At 39.7% G+C, this 26,495-nt stretch overlaps 1 protein-coding gene across 1 annotated transcript in view; it reads right to left on the reverse strand.

The window, feature by feature from the left end:
- The window catches only part of Crb1 (crumbs cell polarity complex component 1), a 136,009-nt gene that overhangs the window by 18,961 nt on the left and 90,553 nt on the right, over positions 1-26,495 (reverse strand). The window contains exons 8-10 of the mRNA XM_076941738.1: positions 21,667-22,573; positions 19,553-19,681; positions 16,211-16,337 (exon numbers count right to left, since the gene is read on the reverse strand). Coding sequence (XP_076797853.1) covers positions 16,211-16,337; positions 19,553-19,681; positions 21,667-22,573 — 1,163 coding nt within the window. The remainder of the gene's footprint in view (positions 1-16,210; positions 16,338-19,552; positions 19,682-21,666; positions 22,574-26,495) is intronic.

Here is a 26,495-nt window from a genome sequence, read left to right on the forward strand (position 1 = left end):
GCTGGAATGGTTACCTTGGGAAGATACTTCATTCTCTAGGTTGTAGGGGAAACAGAGAAGGCACAGACTCCAGCCGCTCCCAGCATTGTCACGGGCCATATGAAAGGACAGGGCATTGGACTTCCTGCCTTGCAGCCCAGAATGTCAGCAAGGCCCCAGGGAACAGTAAATATGGACAAAGGCAGCTAAGAATGAGGATGGCTTGGCAGGGAGGAGATGGAGAGAGTGGCACAGTGCCTTGCAGATATGCTGAACTGAAAGGAGAGAGCACTTGGGAAAGGTTATGTGAGTCTTTCCTGACCATAAGATTTGTGAAACATAGTCAGCATTGGACTTACTAAGGCACATTTGCTGCCAAGGCAGAAGTCCCCAGCTACAGCCCCCAGATCTTGTGACTGTGGTGCTCTTTCTGTCCATGAACACAACCAGCTTTTTCTGGTTTTGTCTCACAGCCACTTGCCTTTCCTTGGCATGTCGCTCTGTCCTGTTGCTAGGGGAGTTCAGCCTAGAGCTGTAAAGTTCAGTCCTTCGCTCCACTGTATAAAGCCTGTTCCACGATCCCTAAGGAAGTCAATGGCTTTAATGGTTGTCTCCCAGGCTTTCCCTTCCCTAAACTTGGAAATAAAACACAGTTATGGAGAGAACTAAACCATCAATCAAGGCAAAGCCCCATTATAAACATTATGAGGCTCCAATACTGTAGGCAATTCTGAGTTCTCTCCAAAAACAGAAGCAGGATTTTATTTTCAACTTAATTTTTCCAGTGAAAAACAATTTAAATTCACACTTTAAAAACAGAGAATCATACAAGACAAAAAGTGCATATCAAGGGAAAATGTGCTTTTATTCTGTAAAGAAAATGCCTCTTCATTATTGAAGTCCTGGACTAAATATCCTCCGTGTGAGGGTTTTCTGCCCTCCTACCCTAGCAAGGTTACATGCTCTTCTTCCAAGATACCACATCACATTCCCCTCATCCCTCTATTCATTCCTGCAACACACACTGATACGCTGTTTTGCAGGCATGACTGACTGCTCTGAGTTTGCAAGGATAAGGAAAACATTTCATCGTGTCTATGGGTTCCCATTAGTAGAAGGGGATGGCTAATTCCTAAGACTTTTGAAGATAATAAAATAAATGTACATAACGATTCAGAGTAAACACTCCTCAAATTTGAGGCATCTCTGATCATAAAATGCACAACAGCGGAGTGTTGCTCAAGGAACAGACACTACAAACTGGGATGGCGGGAACTGAGCAAAGAATTCTTTATTGGAAGGTTTTGAAGAAAAATATGTTTCACTAGGCAGAGAAGAATAAAACAAGGTTTTATGAACAGTAATGGGCACCATGCTACTTGGCTCTTACTGGTTTACAGCAGGTGGATTAAAGGGCTACATGTGTATATTAATGATCATATATGTATATATAATATATACACATATATGTATGTGTATATATGTATGTATGTATATATGTATATATGTATATATGTATATATATATATATATATACACATATATGTATGTGTATGTATATGTATATGTATATATATGATCATTAATATACATATGTAATCCTTTAATCCACCTGCTGTAAACCAGTAAGAGACAAGTAGTGTGGTGTATGTGTGTATATATGTATATATATATATATACATATATACACATATGTATGTGTATATATGTATACATACATATATATATATATGTATGTATGTATATGAGAAATTACCTTTCTCTTTTCAAATCCCCAAGATTTCACGCAACCTCATCCACTGATATAATGAAATGCTCATATAAATGTAGAGAAAATTGAGTCAAATGTCTGAAAGGACCTTGGGTATCTGTAATTATGTCAGAAGCTATGTCTTATGATCTAAACGTTCTTTAGGATTGGTTCTGGAAAAAAATCTATAAGAAATTTCAATTCCACATGAACAATGTAATTTCCAAGAACTTAAATCTTTGGTGGTAATGATACTCTGGTGGGCAGTGTTGCTTCATTGATTCCCAAGGCACAGTCATAGTACAGAGGTCACTCCTGATCAAGCCTTGCCCTTTTTTAGAAAAGAAAAGTGGATCACCGTTCTGCACTTATATATTATTATTTCCACCTTAATTTAATAACAGTAAGGGATCTCAACACAAAGACAGGGGTGTTAAGGCTAGAAACATCCCTATAGTTGACGTCTGAGCTATAAAAGCACTCATTTTATCAATTAGCTAATTATTTGTTAGTATTTACTATGTTCCCAATCTGAGGTTGGCTGTTGAAACTTCAAAGGGACATATTGGGATTTTTTGTTTGTTTGTTTGTTCTTTTACTTCGCCTCAAGTGAATGTGTGTGATGTGAGCATGAATATGTGTGTGCCTGTGTATGTTATGTGGGCACATGTATGTGCGTGTGAGTGTTCAGGCCAAAAGTTGGTGCTGGAATCTTCCTCATTTCCTTATGGCCTTGTTCTTTGAGGCAACATCACTCCGCCAAACCCAGAGCTTGTTAAATATATATGGCTAGTCTTGCTAGTTTGTTCCATGGGTCCCCTGTCCTTCTGAGGCCAGAGTTACAGGCAGGTGGCCAAGCCAGTCAGGTATTTATGAGAGTACTAGGGATCCAAACCCCTGATCTCTGCTTGCATGCCAAGGAATTCAGTCACTGAGCCATCTCACTAGCCCTAGTTCCAAAATACATTTCCTCAAATGTTAGGTATCAACTAGAATTGATTTTATTCACCCATTAGGCACCAATATGAGCTTTGTCAAATTGAAAAAAGACACACACACACACACACACACACACACACACACACACACACATATATATATATATATATATATAATATATATATATATATTTTCTATTTTCCTTTGTAATTTAGTCAAATATAACAATAAAGAAAATGTTAGATGTACATGGAAGTAGCTGTACTCATGATTCTGAAACTAGACAATGGAACTGTTATGAGTAGACTTCTCAAATCAACACGTCGAATGCAATTTCTGTAAGAACAACCCAATACATTCTTACAAAAACAATAAGAACAGAATTTAATACAAAAGTCTCCTCTGTTTTTAGATGCTATACTTCTGTATATTGCTTCTTTGCATAAATTTCATCTTTTAATGGCTTTTTTATTTTTCCTTTGGTCTTTTTTCTCTTACTATTTTTTACTCTTTTTTTCTTTCTCTCTGAATGGTCTTGCTATACAACCTGAGCTGACACTGAACAGCCTATAGGTCAATATGGTCTTAAGCTTGTGATTCTTCTGTATTGGTCTCTAGTGCTGCAATTATAAAGCATAAATAGAACTTGAATTAATTTTAAATAGATTAAAGCAATTCAAATGATACTAATCTGTATCTAACAGTTGAGTGGAAAAGATAACCGTCATAGAATGGGAAGTAGAAGGGTTTCATCAGGAGAGAAAAACAGTGTAAGAGAGGGAAAGAAGTCTGAAAAAAAGACTAGAATTCACTATATACATGTATAAAACCATCAAAAAATAAGATAAAAAATTATATGCTCCTTTTTGAAACTTAAAATTAAGATAAGCGAAGGCCATTCTGCACTCCACTGTATAAGACCATGGCATTAATCTGTTGCATACTAGTAAGGTCGCAGGTTGAGTGGTCGCAACTCTATGTTTGAGTGATAATACCAATGCCAACATTTCTCATAAAGCAAAAATAAGGGAAGTAGAGTTGGAAAGACGGTGAGCAGGTAAAGACACTTGCTACGTATTCTGACATCCTGTGTTCAATCCCTGGAATCCACATGATGAATTGAAAGAACAGTCTCCTGCTAGTAGTCTTTTGACCTTCACATGTAAACTCATGTCTGGTATTGTTAACTGGGCACCAAACCTCCACCTGTCTAGGTCACAGACAATGGGAGAGAGCATAATAATTTTAGTCTCCTAAATGGGCATAGAAATAAACTCTATCCTAAGTTATTATATGTATACCCATATATTAGTGCATCCCTTAATCTTCATCAAAGCTTATTTTTGCAGTAGATGTTGATTAATACAGATACTGACATCTGTCAATATACAGAGAATAAAAGATTATGGAGTATTTAGCTCTAAATGGGACATTATGTTATGCCATCTTTCCATAAGGCTCAGAGATGATTGAGGAAGAGCAGACAGAAAGATTGCAAGGGCCAGAGGTAGTAGACATCGCCAGATATGACAACGCTGCTGTAATGAACTCATCGTGATTGACACTGTATGCACAAGACCTGCACAAAGTCAAGCCACCAGTTTGAACAGAAGAGGGGCATATGATGTTCCGTCCCCACCTGAGGAGCTACTGGCTGCTTGGGGAAGAAAAGTTAGATTTCTTAAAAGATGCAGGCCTTGAGAGACTGACCAACCATACCTGGGTCAGTTGTCTTTTGACCATGCACAGACAGGTTGCACTCAATGAATTCACTGGGTCTGAAACACAATTGCCTGAAGTTGTGAGGGAAAAGTGTTGGTGGAGATAAAGGCAGAATTATAAGGAAGTGTTCCTTTAATAATTTAGTTAATAATGATAATTATGTTTTTAATGTTTTGTGGTAGCTGTATCATTTTACATTCTCAGAAGTACAGGTTCAAAGGTTCTGGTTTCTTTTCATTCTAAATAGCACATGCTAGCCTTTCTTTGGTTAGTAATAGCCATCTTAACATGTATAAGGTGTCCCACTGTGGTACTGATTTATAGTCCTCGTATGGTTAGTGATGCTAAACATCTTGTGATATACCTGCTGGTCCTTTATCCTCTTTGGACAAATATATAGTGCTATATTACTTGCTCCCAAAATACTAATTAGTGAGCTGGGCAGTGGTGGCGCACACCTTTAATCCCAGCACTTGGGAGGCAAAGATAGGCAGATTGCTGAGTTTGAGGCCAGCCTACTCTACAGAGTGAGTTCCAGGACAGCCAGGGCTACATAGAGAAACCCTGTCTCAAAAACAAAACAAAACAAAACAAAACAAAACACTAATTAGTGAAGATTCTGGGATGAGTGACAGTGTTTCTTTTAAATTATAATTTGAAAAGAATGTCATTCTGGGTGTTTCTTTCTGCAGGCCAAATTTAGAGTGCAAGACATCGCCACACAGCCTCAGATGGCAGTGCCACTGGCCAGGGCTCCGTTTGCAGGAAGAGCCTGAGGATGTGGGCCAGTCAGCATTGCCCTTGACATCAGCCTCAGCAATTAAACACAACTCTACCCTTTCAGAAACGATTTATGATTCTGTCACTCATAAATGGTTCCGTGCCCTTGCTGCATTTATTTTTATTTTCGGCCTCATTCTAGTGGGTTAATGTTTTCTATAAGCTTATTTTCACTATGTGAGGGAGATTTTCTTACCACTTGCTGTGCTTCCTAGGCCTCCATGAATGCTCACATCCTCAAATTCTGAGGCTTCCAAAGTTTCCTCAGATTAACACGTCCATTAATTTCTATGTATGTCTTGTTCTTTGTGCAGCTAGGATAAAGACGGACCTCACCACTAGATGCATCTGTTCCCTTCTCACGTCTCTTCCATTTGTTTTCCTTGGCACCCCCTCTCCCATATATATATATATATATATATATATATATATATATATATATATTACTTGTGCCTTCTGGAAATATGGCAACAGATACCAAAGGGACAAAGTTTTGGGGCTGAACTGAAAAGGGCTGAGCATTGCCACACTGTCTGGTTCACAGTGTCAGGGAAATCTATATTCATCCCCCCATGCTCCGTTTCCTGGGTCTTGGCTCACAGATCACAGTTCTTTCTTGAGTATGAAATTTGGAAATGAAAAGTTTGCTAACCCCACAGGCATAATATTCCCCTTATATTCCATTTGTTCACTGTAAAATGAGGATACAAACCACTCTCAGGATTATTGTAAGACAGAGAAATTTGGTAAGTTACAAATTCAATCTTTCTTAAATTGAAAATAGTTTGTGTAGATGCATATATTGATTATTTCAAATTGCAGCAGACTCTCTCCCATTTCTACATTTTTGAAGAATGTTTTAGTGGAAGAAAGTGGAATATTTCAAAATTTTCTTTATACAAGCCCTATTTACACATTCTAAATTCCAAATTATAAAGTTTTAAATTATAAAAAAAAAACTACATTTTCTTCTTTTATGCTTCAGTTATTTGATACAAATTAATGGTAAACAAACAAGTTTATGGAAGTAAATTACCTAGAAATCAATCTATAGGATTGTGCAGCAAAGCCAGCCTAGTGGTTTAGGTTTGGTGTTTCAGACACTAACAGGCAAGAAGATCACAAATTGATTGGCAGGATCGTAAGTTCAAGATATGTCTGAGCTACAGAGTGAATTAAAGGCCAATTTGGAAAACTTAGCCTCTTTTAAAAGAAATAAAAACTAAAAATGCCTGTGGGATATATTTTAGAGGTTGAGTACTTGCGTAGCTTGTGTGGGACCTTAGGCTCAATACCACAGACTGTAAGTATGTAATGGTGCACAGTAGGGAGATTTGTGGCTTGGTATCAAATATTCCCAGATGTTAAGCCTTGCTTTAATATCTGTTTGCAGTGTAACCTTAGACCAGATGCTACACCCTTCTGAATTTCATTTTCCTCATCTTTAAGATGGATATTATAATATGTGTCTCATGAAGTTGTGAATATTTATTAAAGGAATAGTATGAGGGTTTCCTGCACCTTTTGTGTTTCCTAACCTTCTATTATAACATCAGGCTAGATTAAGCTTTATTTTTTCACTTTCTAGGATCTTAAGATTTAAAAAAAAAACAAAACAAAACAAACAAACAAAAAACAAGCTCTCTCATCCAGCTAAACAAAATGACCAAAGAAAGTAAGGACCTGGGGAAGAAGGTGGCTCTAGACCCTGCAGCCATGAAGAAACAGGAGGCTAAAAAGTTGGTGAATCCTGTTTGAGAAAGGGCCTAACAACTTCAGTATTGGACAGAACCATCTAGCCCCAGAGACCCCATTCATTTTGCAAATGACCCCGTTAAGTCAGTCTGCAGCCAGCAAAGGGGCATTCTCCAAGAGTTGTTCAAAGTACCTCCTGCTGTTAACTTGTTCACTCAGGCCCTGGACAAGCAAACAGCTACCCAGCAGCTTAAGCTTGCCCACAAGTATAGGCCAGAGGCAAAGAAGAAGAAGCAAAGGCTTCTGGCCCATACTGAGATGAAAGATGATGGCAAAAGAGGTCATCCCCACGAAGAGAGACCTGTCCCTGGAGTAGAGGTCAATACAGACTCCACCTTGCTGAAGAACAAGAAGGTTCAGCTTGTGTTGTTTCTTCAGGATGAGGTGATGGTCTTCCTGCCTACCCTGTGTCACACGATGGGGGCCATGTAATATATCTTTCCTAATACATTCCAGTCATCAAGGGGAAAGCCAGGCTCAGCTGCTAGTCCACAGACTTGTACCACTCACACAGGTTAACTCTGAAGACAAAGGAGCTCTGGTTAAGCATGTGGAAGCTAAGAAGACCAATTACAATGACAGAAAGGATGAGGTCTGCCACCACTGGAGAGTGAATGTCCTGGGCCAAAATCCGTGACTCGCATTGTCATGTTGGAAAAGCCAGAGGCCAAATAACTCCCCAGTAAACTGGGTTAAATGTACACTGTTCAGTTTTATGTACATAGATAAAATGTTAAAATCACCCTCATTAAGTAATAAAATCATTAAATAATAATGATTGACAATTTTCATTATATCAACCTTCAGGGTGTTTTTGGTATCTTTAGACTGACATAGATTATTCCTGTGGACATAGATTTAATGTTGATTGGGTTTTATGCATTTTTATTCTTTTAAGTTTAGTTCAGTATGTAGAGGCAGTGCAGTGTTCTAGGCTCCAAAAAGAACCCCATTTGTAGCCTGCCTGAAAGAAATGATTTATTGTGTCAGCATAGAGAAGGAAAGAATATTGAATAGTGGGTTGGGAGACCAGATATTATAAAGATTTGTGTGTGTGTGTATGTATGTGTACATATGCTCACATGTGTTGGGGTGCTGGTAGAGACCAGAAAGAACCACCTGCTGACCTGGAGCTGTAGTTAGTTATGAGCCATCAGATGTAGGACATGGGACAGAGCTCTTGTCCCCTGAAGGAGCAGAAACTGTTTCTAACCACTGTGCCAACTCCTCAACCTTACTATTTGATATTTTATAACTTAATCCAGGCACTCCCTCTCCTTACTTAGCTTCTTTTTCTTTAATATTAAAATGAGTTGGATTTGACAGTTGCTAAAACCCTTTAAAACCCTTTAATACAATCTTCCTCATTATTAACTCGGAATTCAGGAGAAACAGCATCCTAGCAGATATCAGAAACACATGCAGTGGACTGCGCCACATGAAATGCTCATGTACTATATTTATAATGTCAATATTTTAGAGATATGTATTTCAATAATGATTGAATGAACATTAACTTAATCTTCCAACAGGAACTCTCCTACACTTTACAATAGAATATTTTTCCAATACCATTATTTTACCTACTGATTTAAGAAAGAAAGAACATTCAACTAAACATTCCCAATGGTGCTATACTTTCCTGGACCTGGGCTCTGGTCTTATGCAGATCCTGCCTGAAAGTGATCGATTGTGGAACAGTGCAGACCCCAAGTGTTGCTCAGAAAAACCTCCTCTGTGTATATGAAGTATTATAGCTCAGTCTGGTTTTCTTCTGAATAAAGGTGCCTTTGGGGTATTAAATAGACAAAGCGGGTGGGTTTCGATTTCAAAGAAACCAGCATAATAAATCATCAGTGTGCCTAGAAATACATTCTAAAGGAGATTCCTCATTCTCAAACATTTCTTCACTATAACCTGTCAATGATCTGAAATTCACAGATGTATCTTTCCCAACCCTCCCTTTCCCCCAAGGGTCAGGAGATTTGGGTCAGCTGTTTGGCCCGACAAGCTACACTCTCCCTCAAGTTTTAGTTGAGTGAAAAGTTCTGTTCTCATCCAACTCCACCATTCTGCTGTCATAGATAACACACAATGCAACCTTAACAAGATTTTTAAGATGCAAACGCACTAATTGTGCTGAATTAGTTTGTGGTTGGTGCTTATAAACCTGCCAAGTCTATGCAGCTCTCCCAGTCAGTGTGCAAGTATTCTCGACAAGACCCCTGGCCTCGTTACTCAGTTTCTATTTGACGGTTTCTAGGCTGGGAGTTCACATTGCTGCAAATCAATTCGGAACGTTGCTAAAGAATTCTAATGCTCATTCATTTTTGTTCATGCCGACTCCAAATCTTCATGTAAATGATATCCCCGTGTCTTATTTCTTCTCTTGGTTTTGATAAAAGCAAGCCTATTGTTTACACTCTAATGGTAACGGCTAGAAGCTGAAAGTGATGTTTGTGCTTCCTTTCAGCCTGTGCTTTCTGGAGAAACCATTCCTTTATCCTCCTATTATTTCTAAGATGCCCTTTGCACAGTCCTAGACATCCCTGATGCTTCCCTTTGAATGTGATGCCCCAAAGGAAAACCTGGACTTCAGAGATGACCTGACAGCACAGACAAGAGGGGAATCAACATGACCTACTCAAAATCTTAGTTTCCCCTTCAGGTGATTTTTGTGATACCAGTCTTTGGTTACTAACTATTAAGATGTGGACAGGATGGCAAAGAGCAACCTGTAGAACACTGTTAACAGAAGTATGTATGGGCTATAGAGGAGCTGAGCTCAAAGGGCAGAGGACACTGGTGAGTTTCATTTTGTTCAGCTTGTTTTCTGAATACAGTCCTCGGTTCACTAAAACTGAAGTGAATTTTGCAGTCTTAAAGGCTTAGAGAATAAGATTAAAAAGGTTTATGACAGAAACTGAAAATTGAATCAGAAAATTCTAGAAAGAGTAGAGCTATGGAGATACATTGTAATTCTGGAAAAAGTTGCTTCCTCTCACATTGCCAGATAGACCATGAAAAGTGTGTGTGCATGCAGACTACAAACTCTCCTGCTACAGGGAGAGATGAGCAAAGACGTGTACTGTGCATCCCAAAGACAGCACTACTCCAGTATTGAGGTTTTAATTTAGCTAGTTGACTGCTTGCTAAATCAAAACGTTTGTTTTGGAGGAGTATAAAACAATTCTTAGTCTCTTATACCATGAGTTAGAATATGCAAGGTTAGAATACTCAAGATGTAACCCAAAATTACAAGGCAAAGACAAAAAAAAAACTGCGAAAGAAAGAAAGAAAGAAAGAAAGAAAGAAAGAAAGAAAGAGAAAAAAACTATTGCCACGTGGAGGAGGACATTTAACTGAGGGAGACCAAGTTCAATATGACTCAGGTACAGGAATTAGCCAAGCTTTAGGGCAGCTATTATAATATACAACTAAAGGATAAGCAAGCACAAACTGACACAATTCCTGCCCTTGTGACATTGTTAAACCTTTAAGCAAAGCTCCTTATTTGCATTATCAAAGCTTCACGTGCTCTCACTTGCTATGATATCACGGCAAGGTTCATTTCAGAAAAAGCATTTATCCACATTAAAAGTCAAACTATCAAGAAAAGAAAGTAGTTTTACTTCTCAAGATCCATGGTTACTGTAAAGTGACAATTCTCTTATCATTGTGGCAGATGTGTTAGATAGTCCTTGACCTAGAGAAGTCTATTGTTGAGTGGTGTGTGTGTGTGTTGGGGGGAGCATATGTTTAGAGGATCACATTATGGTCAATAAAAAGAAGCCCAAAGTGAAGTAACAAAGATGTGAAGAATACCAGAACTTCTGCTAGGGCAGGGTCCTAGAGAAGTTTTATTACACCCCAGTTTGCAGGAAGTCTAGGAATTTGTCAGAGAAAGAAGGAACTAAGAGTGTAAAGAGAAACCTATTCAAATGCTAGAAAGCTGAAGATGAAGACCTCTGCCTAGCTATGAAGTAGTTATGAGATGGTGGCAAAGAACTGAGGCTCGAGAGGCAGCTGAGTAATGATGTATAAAGAGTTCCCACCAAAATCAGTTGTGGAAGCCATATTCACAACCCTGATGCTGTAAGACTAGCTAAATGGAAGATATGAAAGTAAGCTAGATTAGAGATATGAAACTCAAGTTCTCAGCAAAAGGTCCAGATTAAGAAGGCCTGTATATGACTTGCTATACAAAGACTCACTCTCGGCGAGGAGTGAAGGGAACCTTCATGAGCTGTGGTCATCAATGACAATTACAAACCACTGGAAGACAAATTCTGTCACGTGTAAAATTCAACAAAAACAAAAACAAGTGGATGAACACTTGAAGAACTTACAATGTTAGAACAGCCTGTAACGGACGAACCTGCAGATTCGTAATCATTTTAAAGTAAAATAAAAGGGAGGGGAAATGGGGAAAGGGGTGACATCTGAAATGTAAATCAACAAAATATCCAATAAAAAGGTAGTAATACAGTGAAAACATTAAAACATTGACAGATGAAACTGTTGATTTGGAAGAAAGTAAAATGTATAGAAATTGCAAAGGTAACGAAAATATGGCAAACCACCAGTGTTTCATTACAAATGGATTATCAGTGTACAAAGATCTGACCAATGCAGATGTGAACGCTCGCAGTCAACCATCAAACTGAGCTCAAGAGACCCTGGTGGGGGAGCTGGCAGAAGGACTGGAAGAGCAGAGGGGGACTGCAACTTCATAGGAAGAACAATGTCAGCTGGCTGGACCACCCAGTGCTCCCTGGGACTAGACCACCAATCAAGGAGTGTACAGGGAGGATTCATAGCTCCAGATACATATGTAGCAGAGGATGGCCTTATCTGACATCATTGGGTGGGGAGGCCCTCCATCCTGTAGAGTCTTATGCCCCAGCATAGGGAGATGCTGGAGTGTTGGGATGGACTGGGTGGGTGGGGGAGCACCCTCATAGAGGCAAAGAGGAGTGAGGAAAGGGGGGATGGGATGGGAAGGTTGTGGAGAGGTAAATGGGAAGGGGTATATCATTTGATACATAAACAAATGGATGATTAATTTTTAAAAAATTAATTAAAAAATATGCAGACTGTAGCTCAGAATGAAGATATGGTGACCAGTGAGGGCATGGCAGATAAACTTTTGAGATACACCCAGTGCTCTAGCCCTTGCATACATTCTCTGTGTGAAGATGAGAGTTCTCAGGCTTCTAATCCATGGAATATAGCAAAGGTCAGAGAATGAGACCCTAAGCACAGCATCCAGGTGACGAGTGTGTACTGCTTTTACTTTAAGGTAGCACCATTGTAGAACAACAGACAAATACTACACATGCCTCGTACAGGGTATCCACAAAACCATAAAATTTAATGTATGACTCTCAAGTTTATATATTAAGCCCAGACTTATTTCTTGATATCAAGTCTAAAATAGCGACACATATAAATCACATTGCAGTTGTCTTCCAGGGCTTTATAGTCATTCATTTATTCAGTGGATCAATCTTTCAAATAGCTTTCACCATATTGAACTAACCATCACTCTAGAATGACACCATGTCGCAAATGGTCATTAGGTCATACAACTTCAGACTTTGCTCATGGAGATCCTTCTCTGAATTTAGTGCTACACTTTGGTAGTCCAAAAATCTCCTTTCCTTTGTCTGTGTTACTGTAGTAGTCTCTTAGTTAAGAATTCATTAGTGCAGGCTTAATCAGTTTCTATATAGAAGAAGTTCAAGTGATCTTTGAGAATTTAAGTGTTAATTGTCACTTTTGTGTTGAAGTATTTATAGGCTCCCAGTGTTCTTAGGATGGAAAGCCAGTCTTTCCATGACTTCTACTCATTCTCCCAGTCTTGTACAGTGTAGGCTCACTGTGCTCCCCCTCTGTTTTCCAGCCACACCATCCAATCTTCACAGCTCTTCCTGCCTGGAATATTGTTGTCTTCCCCACCTCTCCTTTCCAACCAGGGTTCTACTTACCTTCAAATCTCAGCAGAGTCTTTGTGAAGCTTGTCTTCTTGACTCTCCATGACTAGTTTTAATTTTGGACAAAACCTCCTTGCTTCCCAGGTCACAGAGTGGACACTTACTTCTATCACAATAGTGACTGAAGAATTGCCTGTCTTGATTTATCTGCCTTCCTCACCTGCTGTTCCTTTTGGCTTTATATGGGTAAGCATCATGTTTAATTCATGGCTGTTGGCCCAGGAATTAGCAAGGATATCATAAGTACTTATTACATCATTTGTTGAGTATGTGTTAAAGGCCATGCTGAGCAGTAAACAATATATATTGAAAAGGACATTAGTAGTTGAAACAGGATTCTTCTCTTAACTTACTGAACTCAAATAGTATATGGTCTTACTTTTAGAAAGAGCTTAATTTGGAAGTATTGAACTAAGTAACTTCTCTTTTAGTGATCTTCCAGAAAAACTTAGTAAAAAAAAAAAAGTTGGGATGGGAGGGACTTTTATTGATGTAGTATTGAAAAAGTGTAGTTGAAAAAAAATGATGTACTGAAAATGGTTTCTCACAATCCTGACCCAGATTTCTGTACCAGAACTAACTGAATTTACTTTTCTCTTTACAATCAAAGCATGGCATTTCTCCAAGTTTCCCTGTTTCCTCTAATTCTTTTTCCTTCAGCAGACAGAGAAAGTGCTTAAATCCACTCTTGTGTGTATACTCACAAAGGAGGAAAACAGTCAACCCTGATCACAATCCGGTGTGATACAGATGTTAAAGATGAAACATCAGCAAAGGGAAATGAGTTTTTTCAAGTAAATGTAGTAGTCTATTACAGAGATTTGATACATAAGAATGTATGTGAATTATGAAAAACCAAGTTTGTGAATTTTTGTCCCTTAGGTGTGATGGTCTTTCCTAATAACTAGGTCAAACTAAGACCAGCTTTGTCAGAGATGATGTAAGTCAACAGTAAAAACAAGTGAGGTTGTTGGAGTCTGTTCTCAATGGGCAGCTACAGAATCAATTGCCTAACAAAGGAAGTCCATGGAACCTGGCCCTTGGTGTCATGGTGTTTACTTGCAATGACATGTATGGGGAAGGAGTAATCAAGAGATGAATACTCATACTTATTTCTGGTGGTATTGGTGGTGGTGCTGCTGCTGCTGGTGGTGTGTCTGTGTCTTTGTCTGTGTGAGTGTGCCTGCTTGTGGATCACTTACTGTACATCTCTCAGTCCAAGTAAGCAAAGGCGTGTGTCACCAGAGAATGTCAAACAGAACATAAAGAAGAAAAGATTTTATTTTTCTGTGAAAGTGAGGAGAATCCTTAGTCACACAGACACACTTGAACTATAGAGAAACACGGAGAATATAGAGAGGGCATTTATCAAGAAGCTATCAAATGATAATAAGACAGTTGGAAAACAGAAAAACAACTGACAATTTCAGTGACAATAGAAGCATTAGAACTATACAGAGGACGATATTGTGGTTAAATACTCCTTAAATATATCCTGTAGGGAGTATATCACATTCAGAATAGTCTGTAAGCACACAGTTGAAGCTATGTGTAGAAGAGAGTGAACCTGAAACCTTACATATTGTCTCTGACTATAATCTACTTACTGCAGATACTTAGGAATGCAAATATTTTTGGAAACATTTTCCCTACCTTTCTGGCTACAACAGTCTGACTTTAGAAGCGGTTGTCTGAAATAGTGGTGTAGACACAATGCTTTGCATGGGAGGAAGATGCTGAGAAGGAAGGAAAGAGCTCAGCATTGTTACTTGTGTGAAAGGGTTGCCACCGGGTGGACGTTGCTATGTAAAATCTATAAGTACTGAAGAATTAATCAATGCAGGGTCTTACTTTGAAAGTACATCATCTTGTCCTTTGTCTGATTGTCATATCTGGATTCACCTTGGTCATTGCCACAGCAAAAGCTCTGTCTTAAAGCAATCATGACTCAGTGAGCATTGATAACACACAAAGGAAAAGTTACCCATATGCCTTCAAACCAGGGTGGCTCCTGAAGACACAAACATGTTCGCAGAAGGGCATCTCACTGTTACTTCAGTGGTGTCGTGAATTCATGCAAAGTATTTCCTCCTCAGTGAACACTAATGACACTTCTGTGGGATTGATATACCCACCTACACAGATACTTAGCATAAATAGTGAACCAGGGAAAACTTGATGGAAAAGTCAACCCTCCTACAAATGTGTTAGTACCTAACAAAGTTTTCAGTTGTAATGGAAAAGGGGGAAACATGAGAGAAACAAATAAAGAAAAGGCTCTCTGCTATTTGCTGGTGGAAAGGATGGTCCATGGAATCAGAAATGATGCTGGTGAAGAATATTGTGAGCACTGTCCCTAACTCATCTTTTCCCCATGTTACTGGAGATAAACTCGTCTCTTCTTCATGTAGAAAGACACACACAACTATAAAAATGTTCATAGAGATTTTTTTTAAATGTTCATGTTACAGATAACTGATGAGAAGAAGGACCACACACCAAATTAATATGGAGTGGAGAGAAAAGGTTTTCTAAATGTAATGAGAACCATTCAGTGTAGAAGCTTTAAGGATGACAATGCCTTAGGGCTCAGTATACTGGGCAGCGAGATCTTTCTGGCTGTATTAAGAACATTCTTAGGGGCTGGAAAAAGCACTGACTGCTCTTCCAAAGGTTCTGAGGTCAATTCTCAGAAACCATATGGTAGCTCACAACCATATTTAATGGAATCTGATGCCCTCTTCTGATGCATCTAAAAAGGTAGAATAAGAAAATATCTTCTGTAGACCCAAACTACATGTGGTATGCTTAAATGCATTTTTCAGCCTCCAGATTAGCATTTCTCAACCTGTGAGTCATGACCCCTTTTGGGTCAATGACCTTTTCACAGGTGTCACTTAATACCATCAGTAAATACGAATATTTACATTATAATTCGTAACAGTAGAGAGATTACAGTTATGAAGTAGCAACAAAAATAATGTTATGGTTTGGGTCCCTACAACAGGAAGAACTGTACTAAAGGATTACAGCATTAGGAAGGTTAAGAACCACCTCTCTAGATGGATTCCTTAATTTTCCCTTGTCTTTCTTGGAGACCTACACTGAGACAAGGTATTTCTTGCAAGTCAGTGTCTTACACTTGGGAATGCTCACATGCTTCTTAATCATTTTCCTGTGCACCCCACTCTACAACGGGCTCATCATTCATGTGAAGAACAAGGTAGGACAGGAGCTGAAAGAGGTTTTGCCACAGTAAGAGGGACACGTAAAAGGAAAGGCCGCTTACGTCCAGCTCACAGCGTTCGCCAGCGAAGGCCACGTCACAGATGCACAGGAATCTGTTGACCAAGTCCCTGCACAGGCCTCCATTGAAACAGGGATCAGAGGCACACTCATTGATGTCTTCTTCACACCTTGAAAATGAATACAAAAGCAGACGCCCCAGGCTGGGTGAGTAAGTGTTCTGTTAGATGGAGTGATGGTTTGTCTCTCTTCCTAACATGGCACAGAGTTATCACCAAGTCTGTCCAACTGAACACATAATTTCAGAGAATTATCCATAAATTAATGGATAATTTCAGAGAGTCCTTAAGAGCCCTTTAATACATTTTGGGTTTTGTGGAAATTTCTCTCTACACAAATGCACACATTGAATTAATTCGAATAAGGAAATAACTGCAAATATTTAGAAGTCCTAATCCTCCCTGAGGAGCATGGGTTAGTTTGACACCTTATAAATGCCAGCTTTCTTTGTTAGACACTGGTGGTGTGACTTTGCCAGCCTGGAGTCTACGGGGCAGAGAAAGCACAGGCTGTGAAGGTTCTAGAAGATGTTGGTTAATTCTAGGAGATGTTGAATTATTTTCCTTTGAAATTCATTTGTTTAAACATGAATGAGAGTAAGTAAGAAAGCAGTTAATAAATCTGTAATCTAGTAGTGACAAGGAACTTTAAACATTCTAAATGTTTTCCTATATGACTTTTATGAAAAAAGCAACATCTACTCTAAGGTACTTTAAGTATTGCCTGCCTCCTTTCCTACCAACATTTTTTTTTATTTAAAAAAAAATTAATTTATAAACACAAAAATGGCAAACATGTGTAAAGAAAGTATGTGAGTGAGTGTGTATGTGTGTGATGTTGCTATTTTTGTATACAATGGTGTAATGTTCAATTAAGGTTGGATCACTCAAATGGGACATCCTTCTATCAATGTTTTCAAATCAGTTCTAGGTTTTTGGAATATTATTATATATAGTCGTGGCTTCTTGTTCTGGCCCTCTATGGATTAGTTCAGTAGTTTTATATACCATATGACTGATACTCTGCTAAGGCCTCAGGAACAGAACAGTGGTAAAGGCATTCGTACTACTTTAGGAAACTCTCTGCAGAACCATTTATGAAATAAACTGTTTTTAATCTCTACTTTCGCCAAAGTAGAACTTCTGTGTGTGCAGAGATTTCTCACCAGGCTCTCATGCAAGGGCTGAGGTGGACGAGCTGTGAGATCTGTGCTGCGATGGGAAAGGGAGACTCATTCCAAGGAAAACAGCTCTTTATCCAAGGGATACCGAGCATAGCTGAGACACTGTTTTCCTTGTATGGCCCTGGCTTCTGGGCTGGAAAGGAGGCTTCTCTGATTAGATCCCAGCCAAACTTGACAACTCTCAGGAGCTTGCCAAGCATTCTGTGTCCTGGGTGGCCAGCATTCACACCATCCATCACCTGAACTTGCTGGACTGACAGCGTGAAGCTGGAAGCTTAAGCAGGCGCAATAGCTTCTCAGAATCCTCCACTGTGGAAATCTCGATGCTCTAGGCCTTGGGAGACTGCACATTCCCAGCCCTTCCTCCTGGCTACTTTTATTTCCATACCAATCTCTATTTTGAGCAAAGCAGTGAATACTCCATATGCATGGTACACAGCAGGAGAGCTCTTATTAGAAAATAATAGGACTGAATGTGGTACCTCATTCCCCAAATTCCAGCAGTGAGACAAGACAGGCAGGAGAATGGCAGCAAGTTCGAGGCCAGTCTACTCTGTTAGTAGCAAGTTCTAGACAAGCCAGGGCTACACATGGGATCTTTTCCCCAAAGGGGGGGAAAAAAAAAACCAAGGTAAAAACAAACAAAAAAGATGATAATTAATATATGGAAAGTTAAAGTGAAGCCATTAGGCTCTCCTGAATTAATATTAATGATGCCTAATGTGTTTGCAAAACCAGAATATATTAAATACACATTCACTGTTGGAAATACTTTTGTATCAGTGAAGTCGATTTGGAGAAAATCTTCCTCTCTGGGAAGAAGAGAAAATTAGTAATCCCACCCTCATCTTACTCAGTAATTTAAATGGCAAGTATGACTTTCAAAACTGATGTATATGAAAGGAAATGGAGATATTTACTGCAAAGAAAAATAATTGAAGGTGTTGGATGGATACTGTTTATTGTGCTATTAATGGGAGATAATATTAAGCCAAGAGGCAACCAGTATTTAAAGATAGTAAAGAGTTATCTATGTTTAGGACAAAGATCTATTTGTAGTATTTTTGAAGATGTGAAATCGGAGGCATGCCATAGGGTAATAGACTGGAACATGGACATGACTCCTCTCATTCCTTCTGCACACATGTACCGCAACTGCCTGTACCTTATTCTAGGTCACGGAGAAACACATTCTGTGTTTTGTTTTAATTGTGCTGAGCAAACTCTTACTCACGAATTCATGGCAGCTTTCCCAGTAGAGCGGTACCAGCTTTGATGGCGGCCCAAGCTTCGTTGTTGCATACATTCAACTGAGCATCAATCTGTCGCTTAACCTGCATTCACCTTCATACACACACACACACACACACACACACACACAGACACGTACACACACAATAAAAACAATAAAATCTTCTTACAAAGCTCTGAGATGTAGGGATAATATTGTAAGGTTATGTGGATGGATTAGTGCTAAACAAATGGTTACTTTTTATCTGCCTGTGTTCATAGAGTCCTGGTTTTTACCTGTTTGGGAATGGAGATCTCTTGGGAGATCTGATCAAAGCAGGGACTAATATTCTTTCTTCCCCTTGACTACACCCCAGCCAGTCAAATGCATACACAACTTTACCTGTATCTATAGCTGGTCACAGATTGTCTGAGCTCAGTGACCAGCTCTGACTAGGTGAATAGTTAGAGGGATTCCCTGTGAAAGAAATAATTCCCTGGGTAAGGAGTACATACACTTTGGGTTTAAGTTAATCATGTAAGGTAACTTTTAGGTGTGTTTTATTTTACTTCAAAAGCAACCATATTAAAATCATATATTAGAGTTAGTGTGGTGAAGGGAGGACTCCATGAATCCAGAAGTACTTACAGGAAAGAATAAATAAGACATTATATATTTTAAAAATTGTATTTTCTTATTTGAAGTCTTGGCTGGTAAAATATTCTATACTTTGACCTACACTGTAATTTTTCTTCTTTTTTATTGCTTGATTCTGTCTGGACCTATATTTCAACATAGATTTTTTTTCCTGTGGGAACTGAGATGAAAAATTGGAGGAGAAAATGAACTCTGGGCAATCCCTCTGTTCTTTAGCTCAGAACTTTTATCCATAACGTTCCAGTGTCACTCACCGCTCTCCAGTGAAACCTGGCTGGCACATACATTTCCAGTCCTCCCGGAACATGGAGCAGCTGCCCCCATTGTAGCAAGTGAAGTTTGTCTTCTCATTCCCACAGACTGTTGAGGGTAATCTGCTGTGTCTAGAGAGATAAAAGTAATGGCCACAGCTGTTTATCTTGTTCATTCCGTTCAAGAAAAAAAAATCGTTTTGAGAAGTTCATATATGTTGTCAATGTTAGGCTAATTAACTCTGAGGCTGAGGAACAATTAATGCTGAATTTTTCTGCATTGCACAAACACCATGTTCTTCAGCAAAGAGCTCCTGTTGGAGCCCACCACAACCAGCATGGTCATTCATCTTCTGTTCTCCACAGCTTTTGTGCATGAGATAAGATCTATGCCATGGGGTGGCAGTAAATTTAAGGCTGGGAAGGAGCTCACTATAGCTGGGACTGCAGCTGCTTTTCTAATAAATCAACAGAGGCCATAGGAAAATTGCATCTCTATAAAGGGCAGGAAAACAAGGAGACCACTCTGGTACTCAGGCACTCGTGTGATTTCTCTGTTGGCTTTCAGAGCTGAACTACAGTTGCCCTGCCAAGACTTGCCTGCTCCCTCTCTCATAATTCATAGTTTTGCACAGCGCGAGCCAAGTGCTGTCCAGGCGGTTTGTGTATAATACTCAATGTGACAACATGTGAGTTCAGCATGGGGCTCTTTGTACAGCCGCAAAGCTGGACGCACTGAAGAATCTTTAGAAAAAGCAGAACAGATTGTTAGAAGCTAAGAAAACACTGCTAGACAAAACCCTAGGCTTTGAAAGGGCCGATTTTAAAGCAGATTTAAAAATTGTTGCCCAGGACCTTCACTCTGTGTGTGTGTGTGCGCGTGCGTGTGTGCATGTGTGTGTGCGTGTGTGTGTGTGTGTGTTCAGATACAGAATGAATATAATGAATATTCTGGAAGTGGAGAGCAAATTATTTGTCCTGTCATGCCCTGAAGCTAACACGGAGAAGCCCACCTGAATGATGGTATAAAGGTGTGTCTTTTCAAAAGAGCCTAATAACTCTACTTCACAAAGAAAATGCCATAAGGACATTCCGAAACGGTTAAGAATGTCAGCTGGCTCTAAAAGAGTTATTCCCAATGCAAATCTCCAGCTTTATACACACCCTGGCTTAATAAATAGCACCTGAAAAGTTCATTAGAAGGGACTTTTGAGAACTTTATTCTTTAAAACTTCACTTTGATGAATCAGATAGAAAAAGGTTTCAGAGAGCTCATTCCTAGGGCATATATATTTTCTTATCTATGGTCACTGTGTAAGACTCTTAATTTGTATCCTAAATTTTGGTTTTAACCAGTCAGGCTGCTCATTGACAAATGATTCTGTTAACTTGCAAGAAGTAACATCTATTAAATAACCTGAGCGTTTAGCATTTCTCACTGTGCCTTGCCATCGAAACTCTGAACAATAGTAGGTGCTGTGGAAGATGAACACAACTTCTCACAGGAATGGATGCATGTAATGTTTGCCACGATGCTCTACCTCTGAATTACAGTGATGTTTACAGGCAGCCAATCTGCTCCCTTCCAGGTATTCTTGCCCACGTCCTGGAATATAGTATTCGTTAATAACAATCTCTCACCTCCCTATAATGACTCACACTCAATTACTTAATAAGCGGAAAGCAAAAACAATGACAGTAACATGATTAAAAGATTATTTTTTTAAATCTCTGTGTTCATAGCATACAAGTGAGGTGGTCACAAGAGCAATAGACTACCACTGCAATTTTAGAAAACAATCGTGAAATTCTTTAAAATGGGTAAGTTGAACAGATTTTAGTGGCATGCTGAGTATTATATAAAGGCCACTTCGCATTGATGTATGCCCTACATTTTCCTTATTATGCTGTGTTATAACTCTTTAAGTTATACAGAACACACACTGTAGGATATTGCACAATACGACTGCATCTTTGCATGATCAAATCATGATGGGAGCACTCAAAACCAGCCTTGTTTAGCACATATGGATGTACATTTAACAGGGAGAGCTTCTCTGCCTCACAATGAAAATTCAGAGCATAGCCCAAAACACTGCGCTCTACTTTGTGCTCACCTGCAAAATCTCCCCGTGAAATTTCCAAAGCAGAGGCAAGAGTAGCCGTGAGCTTCAGGGACGCAGGTGGCCCCATTTGCACACTGATGACTCTTGCAATTGTCTACATCCGCCTCACAGTTCACACCGGTGTATCCAGGATCACACCTGCAGTGGTAGGCTGCAACTCCATCAGAGCAGTTGCCATGGATACAGGGGCTAGAAAAGCACTCATCAATGTTGATTTCACAGTGTGTCCCTGACCATCCCGAGAGACAGGCACACCGATAAGAACTGTAGCTGTCTTCACAGTTTCCTCCATGCAAACAGGGGCTGGAGTGGCAGGCATTAGATGACAAACAGCCAGTAAGTACCACATTTGTAGAAACTTTGAGAAACTGCTCTTCTTGGGGCTTACTAGTGAAATCATGAAGATTTTCAAAGTAAGAGAGATATATACCGCCAATCTCTATTGTGCTCAGACAGCCCTGCAGGCCTTTCGGATTGTCAACAGCTTGGTCGCCCACATAGATGTCTGTATTGTCCTTCAAAAAGTTCAGGCTTCCAGTAGCAACTGCACTTATCACAAAAGGTGTCCGGTTATCCACCTCCATTTGCCACTGGGAGGTCTGGGCCAATGGGTCTATCATGGAAAAAGTCACTTGGTGCCATGTGCCATCATTCACCAGTTGTGAACCCATCAGACGCAGTGTATAAAAGCTGTTGCCACTTCGCAATTGAAAGAACAATCTGGCATCTTGAATGCTAATATTAAGAAACTCTGGTTCTTTTTCTGCATGCAATATCATCACATTTGTATCATGCGTTCTGAAACCAAATGTGATATTGGTGAGTTCTCTGGTAATATTCCCATTGCTTCTGAACAGTATTTCTCTGCTTAATCCACTGGAAACAGCATTTGCAATACCTAAAGTGGAAAGGTGAAACTCACTGTCAACTTCATCCATTGCATCATGTCACTGGTGTTTGCATAGGTTGTTTGACACATTACATACTGTGCTAGTTGCTATCAAGCTGTGTCTTATACAGATGTTACTCTTGTCCTTGTTTTGCAAGAGAATAACTTGAGATTTGCAGAAGCTGAGTAACTTGGTCAGTAAAAAAAGATAATCACCAAACTAGAAGGTTAAACCTGCCTATTGTGCTCCCAGAATTCAACTCTCAACTTTCTTTTCAGTTCAAATCTCCAGGAATACCAATTATTGTTTTCCAGTGACTTGTATTAGGGAAGCCTTGATTATCCGTTTTAAACATAAGCTAAATACTTAGAAACCACAAACTTAGTTTTGGTAACTTGCTAATTAGTTAACAATAACCCCTGGCTTCTGATTGAGCTCCTCACCGTGCAGTTAACAAAAATATTCACAAATGATGGATTGATTTATGCCGTAAAAAAAACCTCCAATTACATGCCAAGGTACCAACTAGCGATCTATAACCAAGTAACTTCATGTGGTTAGAAAAATAGAAAAATAATAGCATCTTATGTTCACCTGTTGCTGTGAATATAGAACTTTGGACAATCTTACTGCATTTCTCTATTAAAATTGCTATAATTTTATAACACCTACCTCCTAAAATATCTAACTCCATGTCTACTTATGGTCTGTATACAACCTTGAGAAAAGAGAAGAAATAGAAGCACCACCCCCTACGTTCTACCAGACCTATCAACCTAATTAATAGTGTCTGTGCTGACCCTCTTTGCAACATTGCAACCGACACACTGTCCTTATTTCTTTTAGAGGTCAGGCTGTCAAGTCTAGTGTTGGGTTCCGTCCATTTTCACTATTTTTAGCCATTTTCTTATGTGTACCCATTTTTTATTTGGCCCTGCACCAACATTTCCCTTCCATTTTTGTTATTTTTTTCCCCCAATGCTATACAAATATGCTGTGATTGCTGAAAATTTACAAAAAAGAGCCCAGTGAGACCTGGTAGTTATTTCCCTGCCTTCTGTTCTGCTGTCTTATTCTTATTACCACAAAAAACTTGATACTTTGTAAACTTGTTTTAATTTTCTCATCTCCCGTTTTCTCTGACTTTGTCCCTATCACTTCACTGAAACTGCTCCTGTCGAGGTCACAATGACCTCGATCCAGTGGTCAATTTTCTGTTCTCATTTTTTTTCTGTACTTTTCAGCAGCAATTGACCTGAAAACGTGATGGTTGAGGACCTTCATCACCAGGTTCTGTGCCAGCCACCATCATTGATTATAGAGAGGATTGCTTCCTAGTTTCCGTACTTCGGTGGTTTCTGAAGATGGCTCTCACAGATTCTTCTTAGTTCAAGACATAAATTTTAAATGCCGCCTTTCAAGTCTATGGGCTCTAACCCTGTTTAAATGCCTACTTCAAGTTCACAACAATCTCTCCCTCGTTCACATGCCACAGTCACAAAAACAAGAAGCTTGTCCCAAACAGGCTTTTAATACTGGCTGAGACCTCAACCTGGAATATTCTTTTCTCCAGAGTTCCCCATGCTCAGCACCTCCTCAGTGTTGCTCTCTGCTGAAATGTCACCTTTGCTTGACAGTCCAAGTTAAAATAGGCCTTCCTTGTTTCCTCCTATCACTGACTTGTTTCATAGCTCCTGTTGTCATTTCAAACTGGGCTTGTACTTGTTTCTTTTCTTTTCTTTTCTTTTCTTTTTTTTTTCTTTTTTTTTTTTCTTTTTTTTTTTTTTTTTTTTTTTGGTTTTTCGAGACAGGGTTTCTCTGTGTAGTCCTGGCTGTCCTGGGACTCACTCTGTAGACCAGGCTAGCCTCGAACTCAGAAATCCGCCTGCCTCTGCCTCCCGAGTGCTGGGATTAAAAGCGTGTGCCACCACCGCCCGGCCTTGTACTTGTTTCTTAATTCTGCTCTAGTGTGTGAGCTGGATGGGACCAGACATCTGTCATGTAGAAGAGTTTGCTCAGGCCTTTGGCTGAGAATATTGCTTGGTCTGTAGTAAGAGTTCATTGAACTTTACTAAGTGGATAAATGTGCCCTTCCCAGCCTTGAGCAGGCTGAATAGATCTTGAGCACTTGCCACAATGGACATTAAAACCTTAGGTGGAGTCATCTGCCTTGGTTATACTTGCAACTTCCCACAGGAACCTAGAAAAGTAGACTGCCTGCTGAGCTTGTTTTGCAACTTAATCCAGCTGGAACAAAGGATGGGTTGTTGGGCTTCCCCTATATAAAAGCATTGCTAAATATTAAACTTGGAGTCTTGATCAAAACTTTGTCTTAGCTTTGTTCTTCTCTAGCGCCTTCCTCCCAAAACCTCCCACAGCCCCCTCTTCTGTATCTGTACAAGATACAAGGTCTAAAGGTTAAAAGCAACAAGATTATAATTAATGGTTCAAGCAGTGTAGAAATTAAAGTTGTAAGCCATGAGAAAGTAGAGAATCAGGATTCAAACCATCCCTGATTCTGTCCTTTTTCTCTCTTCCTTTTGGCTAGTCCTTCTATAACATTAGCCATAGAATACTTTTTTATTATTGAGTGATTGTGTAAGACTCCCCCACGAAGGAAGGACCTCCCTCAAGCCTCAGGAATTCATGGCCACCCAATAACTCACGAGACACCATTCTTGATGCAACAGCATGAGGTATATTTCAGGATCAGTCGACTGATGGTCAATTTGTAACCCACGCAGGGGCAGAGGAATTGACAAGACAGCTTGGTCAGGGGTGGTCTTATATAGGGGAACCCACAAATGGGGGAGGAGGTGAAGGGGTAACCAAGGAAACATAACATAAAAACAGTGGAAAGTCAGCTAGTTTCTGGAAGCACCCAGATGACTTGAATCTTTCTTTGTGGTCAAGAATGTGTCTTTCTGCTTTGGGCCTTCCCCACCTGCAGGTGGGTTGTCTTCCCTGAGGTCTGAGGAATGTTAATTAGCCCCTCCTTTCCTCCCTTGAATGTTAATCCGGCAAGTGTCTTCTGACTCTGGGATAATGTACCCCTCCCGGAATGTGGAATGTATCCCAGGGCAGTGAAGGCCTAAAATCTTACATTTAGTTCTGCTTTTTGGAACTAGTGAACCTGCATTCTTTTGCTCAGGTCTAGGGGTCATAAAAACGTTCTATATTTTTCATAAGTTTTCTATATCTTTCAAACGATGTAAAAGTAACATTCTTCATGGAGGGCTGTACATAGTCCTCCCTGTTGAAGGAATAGAAGATCAAGTCCTCTCTGTTTTGAAGGACTACCTCAGACAAGGAGGTTAGAGATTCTTGCCAATGGGAAATAGAAGTTTCTATCCTTTCTATATTTGTATCTATCGCCATTCTAGGAGCTCATCATTTTTTTCCTTGCAAAACTAGGGCAGAGGTGCCAGTAGCTGCTCCTCCCACACTCAGAGAGTTCCTTGACATCCAAATTTTAAAATTTTAAAGTAAAAGGCATGATTTGAATAATTTTTTGGTGTACAGGGATATAATTCCCTCTTTTGTTGGGCGCCACCTGTCATCATCCAGCGGCCATAGATGAACTGGATTTACCTGAAAGGGGGGGCTGGAAATGAAAAAGAGATGAGGGTGGAAGAGGGTGGGTGAGAAGAATGAAGCCAAGACAAGGTTTTGGTCACGGCTCCAAGTTCAATATTCAGCACTTCCTTTTTATAGGGGAAGCCCACCAGCCAATCCTTTGTTCCAGCTGGATTAAGCTGCAAAGCAAATTCAGCAGGCAGTCTATTTTTCTAAGTTCCTGTGGGAAGTTGCAAGTATAAGGAAGGCAGCCCACTCCACCTAGGTGTTAATGTCCATTGTGGCAAGTGCTCAGGGTCTGTTCAGTCTGCTCAAGGCTGGAAAAAATCTGCTCAAGGCTAGGAAGGGCACAGA

Source organism: Arvicanthis niloticus, chromosome 10 (assembly GCF_011762505.2).
Source record: "Arvicanthis niloticus isolate mArvNil1 chromosome 10, mArvNil1.pat.X, whole genome shotgun sequence".
Lineage (NCBI taxonomy): Eukaryota > Metazoa > Chordata > Mammalia > Rodentia > Muridae > Arvicanthis > Arvicanthis niloticus.